The 14,059-nt window shown below is 38.3% G+C and overlaps 1 protein-coding gene across 1 annotated transcript in view; it reads left to right on the forward strand.

The window, feature by feature from the left end:
* The first annotated feature begins 1,200 nt into the window (after positions 1-1,200).
* KCTD16 (potassium channel tetramerization domain containing 16) overlaps positions 1,201-14,059 on the forward strand; it is a 281,188-nt gene continuing 268,329 nt past the window's right edge. Inside the window, exon 1 of the mRNA XM_053566984.1 lies at positions 1,201-2,046. Within this exon, the coding sequence (XP_053422959.1) occupies positions 1,215-2,046 (832 nt within the window). The 5' untranslated portion in view covers positions 1,201-1,214. The remainder of the gene's footprint in view (positions 2,047-14,059) is intronic.

The following is a 14,059-nucleotide window of genomic DNA, read 5'->3' on the forward strand; positions in this document are numbered from 1 at the left end:
CCCGGGAACATGGGAGTCCGTGTGTCCTTGCCGGCAGGCGGGACGGCTCCGCGGGACCCCGGCAGGGCTCGGCCCTCCGTCTCTCTGCTTCTGGGCTTTCCGAAAAGCCGCTAAGTCCCGGGTACCTCTTGTAACTCTTGTCTTTCAAGGATCCTTCCTAAACGTTTGGGTTTTTTGATTTTTTTTCCTGGAAAAGCTCTGGTTGAATATTTTTCTCTGCTTTACTTCTTCAACCCAAGCTCCTCTCATCACGGCTTAACTTTTCTGTGACTTGTTTTAACTCGAGATTGGGAGTGAATCCATGCATACGTATATACATAAAAATATACATTTCTATAGACACAGACATATATGTGTATAAATTATTTTAAAGAGCACATATCTCTGGCCCTTTTCATTGGTACCTCTGTCCTTTACCTGTTTGGGATTTGGCAAGACCAGACTCGGTGGCTGTGGATTTGATTGCTTCACAAATGGTTATTTCTTCACCAGAACTGGGTCTCCAGCGCTCACCAAGGTAAGCTCTGAGACTTACTGCTTTTCCTGTCCAGCTGGAAAAAAAAAAAAAAAAAAGATTCCTTTTTTGAAGTTGAATATTCCTTTTCAATGTAGAACTACAAATGGAACTGTTTGAGTAGAAATTAATGGAGACAGGCTTACGGATACACATGTAGACACAGAACAGCATGACAGAAGCTATGATTTAGTTGAAGAATGGCTGGAATCAGTAGTTCTGGGACTGCTTATGTAAAAAAAACCCCACAAAAACTCGCCCTGCCTCCCTCTCTCCTCTTCTGCCCTCCTTCCCGCTCCCTCCCTCTCCTTGCTTCTCTTTCCAGAGGACTCTTCTCTGACTCATTCTGGGTTTAAGGAAATGATTTTTTCTCTTTTCCTTCAGACGGATATCTGAGTAGCTGGGGACTTGGCTTGACTTGCTTACTGAGCTTGATGGAAGATTGGACGCAGATGAGTTGATGATATTCCGTGAAGTAATAGCTCACCACCAGCCAGGGGTTAAACTACTTTTTCAGCATCAATTCACCTGTGGACTTTCCAAAAATTTTCTTTCCCGGGAAAAAAAAACTGGGGTAAGAGGAGGTCATTTTTAACCAGTTAGCATTCTTTTCCCTTCCTTACAAGTTGATGCAAAGCATAAGGCTGTGACTGCGTTGGATTTCACCTTTAAATCAAAATAGGAGAAGAAGAAAGAGGCAATGGCTCTCAGTGGAAACTGTAGTCGTTATTATCCTCGAGAACAAGGGGCTTCAGTTCCCAACTCCTTCCCTGATGTGATAGAGCTGAATGTTGGGGGTCAAGTTTATTTCACTCGCCATTCCACATTAGTAAGCATCCCTCACTCCCTCCTGTGGAAAATGTTTTCCCCAAAGAGAGACATGGCTAATGATCTAGCCAAGGACTCCAAGGGAAGATTTTTCATTGACAGAGATGGATTCCTGTTCCGTTATATTCTGGACTATCTCAGGGACAGGCAGGTGGTTCTGCCTGATCACTTTCCAGAAAAAGGAAGATTGAAAAGGGAAGCTGAGTACTTCCAGCTCCCAGACTTGGTCAAACTCCTGACCCCCGATGAAATCAAGCAAAGCCCGGATGAATTCTGCCACAGTGACTTTGAAGATGCCTCCCAAGGGAGTGATACGAGAATCTGCCCCCCTTCCTCACTGCTACCTGCCGACCGCAAGTGGGGCTTCATTACTGTGGGTTACAGGGGATCCTGCACCTTGGGCAGGGAGGGACAAGCAGACGCCAAGTTTCGGAGAGTTCCCAGGATTCTGGTTTGTGGAAGGATTTCCTTGGCAAAGGAAGTCTTTGGAGAAACTTTGAATGAAAGCAGAGACCCTGACCGAGCCCCAGAAAGATACACCTCTAGATTTTATCTCAAATTCAAGCATCTGGAAAGGGCTTTTGATATGTTGTCAGAGTGTGGATTCCACATGGTTGCCTGTAACTCCTCGGTGACAGCATCTTTCATCAACCAGTATACAGATGACAAGATCTGGTCAAGCTACACTGAATACGTCTTCTACCGTAAGTACAAAGGGTTCTTTGAATTTTTCATTGTACCAGTTCTTTCCCAGATGTAAATGGTGCATGTGTTCTGTCAATATCTAGGGAATACGATTTGCCATTGTTTCAACTCTTGACTTACAGATAGAGTATTATAATTCAGCTTGTATGTCTTACCCAAAGCAACTTTTATTCATTTTTTTCTGTGAAATCACAGACTATTCAGAGGCCTCAAAAATCACAAGGTGCAAATGATACTGGTATAGATACTATGTAAGATGAAAGCAAGTATGTCTTTCTATGAGACATTGAATTGGGAAGATAAGGTTGGTGATTACAACTTAGCTGTTGGTCCATGGAAGCTTGGTAGACTCAGCACAGATAAAGTACTGCTGTTTATTCATTTAGCAGAACTTTGAAGTCTATGAAGCTGATTGGGAAGACTTGCTTTCATCAGGGGCTTTGAAAACACAAGTAGATGTTGCACTGAATGACATGGTCTTGGCTAGATGGCAGTACAGACTGCTGAAAAGCCCCCTTTCTTCCCCCCAAGTCTGAAATTTGCTTTTATGGCTTTACACATCTGCTATTTAATTCTTTAGCATTTTGTACTGAGACTTGAGTTGCGTTGCAGACTTAATTAAGCAGAACTTCATTTAAGAGTTATCTAAAAGGAACTAGATCCTTGAGAATTGTCAATCACATGCAGACACCTTCAGACAGCTGAGGTGGTGGAATTACTGACATTAAAGGAAGCCGGGGGAAGAAAGAAAACAATAATGTGAAAGCATTTTAAGTAAAGGGTGCTTAGAGGTCAGTTCCTTTCCTTAAATGAATATTTGATGCAGTTGGCCCTGTTTTATGAAATGGCATTACTAATGAGCCATTGATCTCTGAAAGCAAATAGTAAATCAACGTGTGATGCTTGCTTTAGTTGCTGATTTTCAACAGGCCTGGGAGTTGAGTGAAGTGAATGCCACAAGAAATATGTTTCCAGTGTTAACATTCAATTTCTTGTTCCTATTCTAAAGCAAATCCAGAATTCAGGATTAAAATGTCTAACTTTCTTTAGACATAAAAGTAGCTGAATTTTTTGGACTAGTTTTTTTCCCCTAAGGTTGTACTTATTCTTTTGGTGATAGTGCTGGGAATTTGGTGATAACGTCAGTGGGAAGCTGAGTTGTCCTCTCCTGGACAATCACACATTTGGTTTTTAGAAGTAAAGATACATGAATTGTATAGACAGAACAGCCTGTGGAGAAAAATAAAATCAGCTATCAGTTCAGGAGTATATTGTTATGTAATAACAAACATTTGGTCTAATAATCCTGTCTATGTCTTTTATCTATAATCCATACCATCCTCTATGACAGAGCTTAATTGCTTTCTTTCTCCCACTAGTATAGAGATAAGACTCTGGCTTTATAGCTTTCTATCAAGGAATCTGACATTATCTTGATTCTGAAGAATAAATATCTTCTGCAAACTTTTTGGGAAAACGCATTTTAGAAATAATTTAAATGTAAGTTTGATATTGCCATGTCCTCCAATCTCCAATATTTGAAAACATAGCACCTTAAGAAGCTATAGCTAAATAAATGAAAACATAGCAGTCGTACCTCCCCAAAAAGACCACACTGGATTTCTAATCACTTGAGACCTACAAGTGCACGTACGTTTGCCTGCTAGCTCAGTGGCCTTTCTGTATTCAGCAAGGCTCACCTGTTTAATACCACGTTCTCTTTAGACGGCTCTAGGCAGGCTCTGTTCTCCTGATCACAAAATTGCTTCCTTCTTTGTTGGGTTGCTGAGAGATTGCCGAGGAGCAGTTTGTTCTCCATCTCTCCATGGACAGGCTAGCACAAATGCACAGGAGCTCACTACTAACAGCATATATATCTTGCAAATGGTCTACTTCCCTTTTGTACCCAACATCCAGAGCTCAGTGTTAACTCTTCCCCTGTCTTATGACCAATAAGACTGACGGCTGGATTTCTAGGGTGCGTAACAGCTTCTGTGCAGCTGCTCAGCCATAATTATTTAATTAGAAGCTGCCAACTGTGCCTATATAAGCATTAATTCATCAAGCTGTTGTGCTTGGGTTAATGGGCCGAAACCATGGGAGGTGCTCTAAAGCAGGGAGTTGACTGCATGCAAAGATGCTTTTCACAGAGGAACTCAACTTCCTCCTGGGTTGAGGGAAGAAAAATTTAAATTTTGTGTGTATGTGTGTGTGTGTATATATATATATATATAGAAAGAGACCTCTTTGATCTAAGGAGTTAACCCCAAGCAACAAGACTCTTCTAATAACCCAGAGTTGCTTTCCATGAATCAATTATCACAATAAAAAGTAAACAAGAAATTAGCGTATTGCATGTGGTGGTTTACACTTATGGGGAGAGACCCCTTTCCCTATTTGCTTATTTTTCTTCTGAGTTTTCTATGGAAATTTGGGAGACCAAAATCTAATCATCAATTATTGACAGGTTAGATTCTCACCTCATTTAAATTTTCACGTGGACTTAGAATTGATGGTCAACCTCAGGCAGTTTTGAGCGAGTGTTTTGTTAACCTAGAACTATGAACAATTAAAACGTCAACAGGTGTTTGTGTTTAAAAGGGAGATGAACAACGTGCCTGTCTACATCACTCACACACCAAAGGATGATGTGTGAGATCCTGTGGATTATGATTCACTGATCTGCAACTGAAAGAGTGAATGTGAGTGATACAAGAACATAGAAAAGCAACCTCTCTCCTGGGATTATATCACAAAGTATTTTAGATATGTCCTTTGTTTTAGTTTAAAACATTAAGAAGGTATCTTTTCTCCTTTCCCACTCATTTGTTTAAATACTTTTCTCTTTGAGCATTATATGGGAGTGATAATACAAACATGAGAAAATGGCTTCTTGATTCATCTGTAAATAAAATGGGAGCTAAATTTTGGAAAAGAGAAGTCCTGATTTTGAACTAGATACTCAATAACCATCCGTACCACTTAGGAACAAAATCACAGGTGTATGGAAATAGATGAACTTATATTTCTAGAGCCATCTTCTAAAGCTCGAGAGAGTGGGAAGATTGTTCTTCGTTGGGGAGAAGTATGCACATTTCTTTAAGCTTACTCATGAGCGAGTTCAGATAAAATGCCTGAAAACGCTAAGATTTAAAGACATTTGCTTCCAATAAAACCATAATAACGTGACCACAAGTGGAGAGTTTAATTCACAGGACACTTATTCCAGAAATATATACTCTGAGTGCTGTGAATTATAGAAACAGATACTGATTTATCACCTTTTCAATGAATTACAGATTGTATGTGCATTTTAACCTTTTTCTTTTTACTTTATTTCTTAAATTTAAAGAGTTGCTTCTACAAAAGTCTCTAAATTACCTTTTATACACAGTATATATTGCTAGGGTTGTTGATTAAGATAGCTTGCTGAGAAAAAGTAGATCAAGAAATTATTTCCCACTTAGGATTCAGCTGCATGACCTTGTATGGGAAAGAAACATTATGGTCTGGCCACTGTGAATAATTTAACCAAGATTGACTTTAAAAGCTTCAATAAGAGGATGTGCTTTCATAGGAAAACAGGTGGAAATGCATCTTTCCTGAAATGATTCTAGCTCTTTTTTCTCCTGGTTACTCAAAAGATACTAATACAGGTTGAGAATCTCTAATACAAAAATCTGAAATTTGAAATGTTCCAAAATCTGAAATGTTTTGAGTGCCAATATGATGCCACAAGTGAAAAATTTCCCATGTAAGTACTTAACACAAATTTTGTTCCATGCACAAAAATATTAAAAATATTGTGTGAAATTAGCTTCAGGCCATGTTTATTATTAGTATGCATGGAACATAGACTTGGATCCCTTCACCAAAGTACATTATTCTTTATATTCAAATATTCCAAGATCTAAAAAAATCACCCAAATCTGAGACACTTCTTGTCCCAAGCATTTTAGATGAGGGATATTTAATCTGTAATAAGTTCAACTTTTATTACCCATAGAGATACAGGATTGGCACATTCATAATGAAACATTGGGGACAGGGTAACCCAAACTGAGAGGTATGTGAGGTTTGATCTCTCCACCACCTGCATCTCTTTTTGTGACTTTTCTCTGTCTTCTCATCTTAGATAATCCCCTGTCCTCCTGTCTGATACACTCCTGCTCTCCAGATCTTTCCCTATGCTCTAATGAAAACTCGTCACAAAAAGTCTGTCCTGTCACTGTACTTAGCATGCTTTCAAGGCATGGGGCTACTTTTCCCAGGGGTATTTGTACATAAGAGCAGTTTTTTAATAGCTGTGGAACAGGAAGCCTTTTAGCTTTGTCTTGCTAAGACTCAAAGCTTCTTAATTTATAATTTTACAAAGTACAATTTAAGTATAAGGCTTCTTTAGGCAGTCAGTATAGACCCATGCTCAGGCAGATATTGTTTGGCAATGACAAAGAGTAGGAACAGGGGATGTAATTTAGCTTATGTCTTGCAGATGCTGTGCACTGAAAATCAGGCTGGATATACCCTGTTTCCCCGAAAATAAGACAGCGTCTTATTTTAAGGTGTGCTCCCAAAGATGCACTAGGTCTTATTTTCAGGGGATGTCTTATCTTTCCTGTAAGTAGGTCTTATTTTCGGGGAAACAGGGTAGCAATGATACAAGTAAAATATTCGTAAAATATTTTATCACACTGCTTTCATTTCCATGCCAAATACGATCTGTTACCTGAGCCCAATCCCTTGTGGGAAGCGATTACAATAGTTTCTTTCTGAGCCTGTGGCAACACTGAATGAATTTGGCAGCAGCAGAAGTGTCAGTGTGTGGGCAGAACGGGAAGGTATCTGAGGTTGCCTCCCAGGGTCTTGCTGTGTTAAAAAGTATGTATGACTGGGAGAAGACAACCAAATGCTCATGACAGCCTCATGAGGTTTGGATATTATCAAAGAAATTAAAAATGAAAGTAACTGGGAATGTGCCACAAAGCTTCCTTTGGAACACTTCCAAATGCAAAATGCAGAAAGGAGTGACGACGCATGGAAGGACTGCCAGTCCAATGCGTAGAAGAAAGTTCTCCAGAAATTGATCGGCGAATGCTCAGTTTCTGCATCATAATTCACTGCTGCTCTTTTTCTTTGGTCTTTGCTATGGCTTTCCTTAAATAGTGTATTTTTTGGCGGGTCAGTTAAAATTTTTTTCGTTACAAAAACTTTCAAATGTATGCAGATGAAGAAACAATAAGATACTGAACTTTTATGTAGCCAATATGCAGCTCTGGTAATGACAATTATCACAATTATTATTACAAGACCAGTCTTGTTCTGTGGTCCTACTTACTTTCCCTCCAGCCTCCATTGAAGATTTTGAAGCAAATCTCAGACATTAATCGTGTCATTCATCCACAAATACTCTGGCATATGTTTCTAAAATATAATTTTAAAATAATATACTACTATTATCACATATAAAGTTAATCATCCTTTAATATCATTAAATATCTATTCAGTGTTTTCAAACTTCCCTGATTTTCTTACAATGTTTTCTTAAAGTTGATTTGTTTGAATCAAGATCCAAATGAAGTCCATCATTATATTTGGGTGCTGTTTCTTTTTCTCTCTTTCATAATTAAAAAAAAGTTCATATAACTTATAAGCAACAAAGTAAAATGTATATCTTAATTCTTAATTCCTATCTTTCCTCTTCCTCTCTCTCTCTGTCTCCTTCCAAATCTGTCTTTCTCATTTGTTCTCTTTTTAAAATAATCTAATTTTTTAAACATGAAACCAAGTTATTATGTTGAATATCCTGCATTCTGGGTTATGATCCCTCTCCATGAGCTCCATGATGGTATTAATACCACCCCATCCCCCTGCCCCTATGTTTTCTATCAGCTTGTTAGATGAAGACTCCAGATCAGTGTTTTTTCAACCTTCTTTTTTTTTTAATCTCAAGACACACTTGAGCCTATAGTTAACTTCTGTAGCACATTTAAATGATGTTGATAAAAAAAGCAAAAGAAAAGCATATACTTACTGTGTTTTGAATTTCCTTCAAAAATAATTATTTTTAAAAACTTCCACGGCACACTTAAGATCCTCTCATGGCACACCGGTGTACTGTGGCACACTGGCCGAAAATTGCTGCTCCGGATTTTAGAGGCTTTCTCAGATTCTGTTTTAGTATTTCTGACAAGAAATCTTCACAGGTAACGTCAAGTCCATTTTTAATTTTTGTTGGTGGATTGCAATGTTGTAGGCTGGAGGCCAGGTAAGGGCATTTTTATATTAGCTTTTTCTTACTTATCATATGAACAAATAGCTGTTGAGGTCTATTTCCATTGTCCAAGTTAATTCTGATGACAAAGCAGGAAATAAAAGAGGTCCCTAATTTTTTCCCAGTCTTTCCAGATCTAGTATTGCACTTCATTAAACTTGCCTCCTGTTAGGAGCACATGAGCATGCAGAAGTGCAGAGGGTCCTGTTGACTGTGAGAGGGAATCATTTTGGGTGGGAAAGTTTGCCTTCTGGCTATTCTAATTTTACATTTGAGAATTCTTGGATTCTTTCAACTGTGCTGAAGCTCCACTGAACTCACCATCTGTGATTCCCAATCCTCTTCTCTCCCTGTGTTTCTTATCTCAGTAAATGGCATCATTCATCACCCAGTTGCCCGGAGTTTGGGGGAGGACCTAGGTGGCATTCCCGACTCTTCCTTCTCCCCAGCTACTTTCTTCAATCTATGCAAGTCCTTTTGGTTCTTTTCCTTCTCTCTGCAATCCATCCTCTTCGTTCCATCTCCACTGATGCTACCTTGGCCTCGCCTTCTTCATACTACTGAAAAGAAACTTAAATTGTCCTCCCACTCCACAACTAGTATTTTCCTCTCTGGGTCTATTCTCCCTGCTTCAAACATATGCAATTTCCAAAATGTGAGGCTGATCGTGTCACTCCTCTGCCTAAATTTCTGCACTGCCTTACAACTGCTCTTATAAACACAACTCCTTAACATTGAATCACAGCCCTTTATGAAGTGACCTCTGGTGTTGCTGTTCTGCCGCTTGTATTTCTAACCTCAGCCATAATAGAGCTCTTTCTGTTCCTGTTAGATACTTGCTTGTTCATTTTTTGTGCATGATGTTCCTTCTGGCTGGAATTCTGCCTGCACCTGCTTTGATTACCTAAACACGTCAGAATCCCATCTAGAAATGGCTTTTTCTGGGGAGCCTTCCCTGGTCTATCGTATCTGGATTAGATATCTTTTACCTTTGCTTCTTAGGACTATATTTTCCTCTATCACAGCACAAATATAATGTATTGCATTTGTTTCCTTAACTTTATCTCCAACTGTAAGCTTTGTAAATATGGAAACCATGTCAAGTTCATCATATTACCTAGTGTAGTACCTGGCACAAATATCAGTTCAGTAATTCTACAAATATTTCTCAAAAATACATATAAAGAAGTGCCTACTGCAATGTGCTGTTGTGGTCCTAGAGGCCACGATCCTGAATATACCATTACTTTATTTCTTACTAGAAGAACTGGAGAGCATTGATGGCACAAATGATACCTTAAATAGTAATCATGGTGTTTCCTCACTTTTACTGAGTTGCTAGGATTTTACATACAAGTTGGAGTTCTCACTGAAAGGTTCTCTACTCTTAGCAACTGCTCAAATATTCTAGCTCTGCAGAACTGAGAAAACACTTAGCAGCAGCAAAGTCTCCTGTGGTCTTTTAGTTGACTCACCGAAGCAGAAGCAAATTGAAGCAAGGTAGAGACGGGGTTTAAGGAACAACCCAGGAGGGAGTCAGGATTCAGAAAAGTGCTGCAAAATTGATACAAGAGTCCTGATAGGAAAAGAATTCTATTGGAAGGAAATGCAGACTCTGAGACTGACCAGATTACTTTCTTAATTTTCTTACTGCTAAACTGTTCAATTTCTTCCTTTCTTCTCTTCCCATAAAAGTTAATGATCATTCCTTACCACCAGAGGCAGGTAATAAATGGTCATGAGCCTGGATTGTGTTCTTGAGGTTGAATCCCAGCTTTGCCATCTGCTAGCTACATGATCATTAGGAAATTACTTTTTTCCCATGCCTCAGTTTCCTCATCCATAAAATGGAGACGATAACAACAGTAGTTGTTTGATTGCTGATAACAATAGTACTAATTATCAGAAGGTTATTATGAGAACTAAATGGGTTGATGCATACAAAGTGCTTAGAATGGTGGTTAGCACCCAGTCAGTGCTATAGAAGGTTTAATAAATATGAGGACCTTTGGGAATCCAGGCCTGGATGGGGCACAAGTGCTTCCTTTAAATAACTTACCTGATTCTTCCTTTTTTTTTTTTTTTTCCTCCCAATATATTTTTTTAATATCTTTATTTTTTATTTTATTTTTTTATTTCTAATAGTCCTTTTGGATAGTTCATTCAGTCTATTGATTTACGCATTTAAAACAAACAAAAACCACCTACAAGTGGCTTTATAAAAGAAAAATCTAGTTATTTATTTTAGTTGAATCTGAATAAACGTAAGAGTAAACCTCCTAAAAGCTTTCAAATTCTTGTAACCCTTTGCTTCACCCTGGCTGGTCCATAATGGAAGCCATTCATAGTGGCTTCCCTCCCCCCATCCTTCACCTTGATTTCAGCCCATGGCTTTTCAGAAACTAGGTGGAACATGCAGTGAAATTGAAAATTAAGAATACGATTTAAATTATATGTTCAGTCATTGCAGAATTTGAATAACCTTTTCTGAATCTCAGCCTAGTGAGTATTCTCCTTCATGGTAGCAGAACATGGCTGAGTGTGCCACTAACAATAGGATCATTGAAATTGCTTCATAAATGAAAACAAGGCACTTTGCTTCACACTGTGAGTTGCCATGCTGTTTGGCATTAAAAGGAAGTAAGATTGCTAATGGGGGGCTGAAGATTGCTAGTTGGGGGGGGCCGTCACCATGTGACCCATTCAAAAACTGCCCAATGGGGAAAAAATTTATCCTTTTTTGGTTTTTATTCATCAGTTCCATTTTGAAGTAGAAAGTTGTAATCATTTCCCTAGCCCAATTTATAGTGCCTTTTTATTCTGAATAAATATGATAAAATGTGATTATAATTTAGTTACATTGATGAAAATAGAAGGCAGCATATTGTATATAATTTGGTTGCAAATCTAAGAGACTTCCTGGCTGTCGTAGATCGTATTTTATTTTATTATTAAATCATAGATGTGTACATTGATGTGGTCATGGGGCACCATACACTGGTTTTATAGACTGTTTGACACATTTTCATCACACTGGTTAACATAGCCTTCCTGGCATTTTCTTAGTTATTGTGTTAAGACATTTATATTCTACATTTACTAAGTTTCACATGTGTAGATCATATTTTAGACGACATTGTGGACTGTCCAGATCAACACTGCTAGGCAACTAAATAGAAAAAAAGAGAGCAAAGCTCTAGTCATAGTTACTTTTTTATAAAAAAAAACAACAACTCTGAAGCAGCAGAGAAATTCGAGTGATTGGGATAAAGGAAATGGGGTATATGGATGTCAGAGTAAGGTAGAAGCAGGGAATTAAGACCAAGGGAATTCCTTAGAGTTGGAGAAGTGTTGCAGAGTTCGGAAAATACCCCAGATAGAAAAAGAGCTGGCCTACAACGCAAAGCACATCAAGCAAAGGTCAGCACCATTACTAATATTCTTTTAGCTTAAGCATTCAGTTATATCATTTGAAGACATTTTCCTATGGGCATGTGCCTGCAGATTTACACAGTAATGCAAATAGACACTAGGATTCAGTTTTTATTAATTTACTTTCTAGTCAACTCGGTGAGATATCTTTTTTCTTTGAACAGAGTACCTGTGTGGAGTTGCTCAATTTTGTCAAGCTGCAACAGAATAGAAGGTATTAATTCCTGTTTATCAAATAACAGTCTAGAAAATGAGTAGTTTTGCTTGTCTTTTCTGGAGAAAGATTCCTGTGGCATGGAGAGGTAATATGAAAATGCAATGTGTGATACTTTTGACATTTTTAGGCCTGCTTTAGATGCTCAAAAATATAAAATTTGTTTTATTTGTTTAAAATGATCTTCTTGACATACACCTAGTGAGGGCATAGTTCTATAAAATACCTTTTTGTAGGACTATCCAGTTGAGATGGATAGAAAATGTCGTATCTGTATCCGAGGATTCACGATTCTGATTCACAGACTCTTCATGTTAATGATTTTCTAGTACTTCTCCACAATCTGCCAGGGAGGTTATTAACACTCTGCAAAGACTTCATTGATTGGAAATGGCAGGCACTTCAAACCTTCTGTCATCTCCAACTTTCCACATAGACCGAAAATTAAAAAAAAAATAAGTATAATCTTGTTTTATAACACACTAACACATCGTGGTGTCCTTTTATCAGAATGACCTTTCAGAAGCAGACTTAGGTCTAGCCTTGTTTATGGAGAGTTCTTATGGTCACATGAGTAGATGCCAGGTCCTGTGACCTTGCTCTGCCCTTTGCTTTTGTGTGTGTTAGGTTCCTAGACATCTTTAAAATGGCTGGCTCATCTACTTCTTCTAGAAATAGTTAATGAATACCTACAATGTGTCCAAGATTTCATGATGTTCCGGGAATTCACCCATGAACAGACATGTATGGTCAATGTTCTATGAAGCATATGGTTTAGGAATACATTTGACTAGTACATGGGAAATTTCAATGTACAGGGTGTCCCTAAAGTCACAGTGCATAGGGACATTGGAAGGTAGTAGATTAATGTATCTTTATTTACAAAATGTTCATTACAAAATTTTACAAAGAGGTGGCCAATATGTAGGGAATATTTTATAAAATTTTGTAATGAATATTTTATAAATAAAGGTACACTTAGCTGCAGTTTTCCATTTTCCCTGTGTCTGGTGACTTTAGGAGTGACTTTGGGACACTCTGTAGTGTGATAGGGAAGTTTAAACCAGTATGAGGATGGTAAGGTAACTCCTAATCTGAACCTTGGGTGTCAGGAAATTAAACCTGATTGAATGTTAATATTTAGAGAGGAAAAAATGCTAATGATTAAATCTTTAATGCCTATGTTGACTTTGAGATGCTAGCTTGTAGATGGAGGCAGAAAGGTTATAGCCTAGTATGGCTTAGGAGAACTTTAAGATTATTAACAGTCATTTCATTTCTCATTCACTTAAATTTTTTTCAATGATAGGTGTGTGAATGAACTTAGTTATGCCAGGAACCAATATCATTCTTTTTTAACTTTTCATCTCTCTTTTTCATTCAAATCTTTGTCTTTTAAAAGTGTCTGAGCAAAATCAGAGTCCAAATGATGGCCTAGATGGGTAGTTATTGATTTTAAGGGTACTTGACAATTATGTCTGTAGTCTCCTTTTATGACAGTTGTCAAAATGGTTTGTGTCATTATTTGTTTTAACTTTTAATTATTACTGATTTGCCTTGTCAGTCTTATGCACAAATAATTTCCAGCAACTACGACAGGGCTTGAATATACAGAACATGCTCAATGAACATTTGTGGAGTGAATGAATAAATTCATAGCACCACATTTTAAACAAAGAGAATGTAGAATGTAAAATGAATGAGATTTGCCTCCATTTTACTCGATTTTTAATTTTAACCCTGGAGGCACCCTTGAGAGACAGTTAAAAATGTGACCAAACATAGTAGCAGCATCAAATCTATTTGGACAAAAGCCTCAGTCCCATCACCTCCTCCCAGGGCAGGGTTCTAGGTCTTTACACCTCAGGTCACTCCCCTGCACTGGCATGACTTTGGCTTTGTCCTTGCGACCCCGCCCTGAGAGAAGCTTTGGGTCCCCCTTTTACAGGGCTGTGTCCTCCCCCCAAACACTCTTTTTTCTACCTCTCACCTTTCTGAGTCCTACTCATCCCCAGGCTCTCACAAGTTTTCCTTGAAAGGGCCTTCAGTCACCATCTCAGCAGGCGCAGCTAATGCCTTCCTAGTCACCTCTATT

The sequence above is a fragment of the Nycticebus coucang genome, chromosome 17 (assembly GCF_027406575.1).
Source record: "Nycticebus coucang isolate mNycCou1 chromosome 17, mNycCou1.pri, whole genome shotgun sequence".
NCBI lineage: Eukaryota > Metazoa > Chordata > Mammalia > Primates > Lorisidae > Nycticebus > Nycticebus coucang.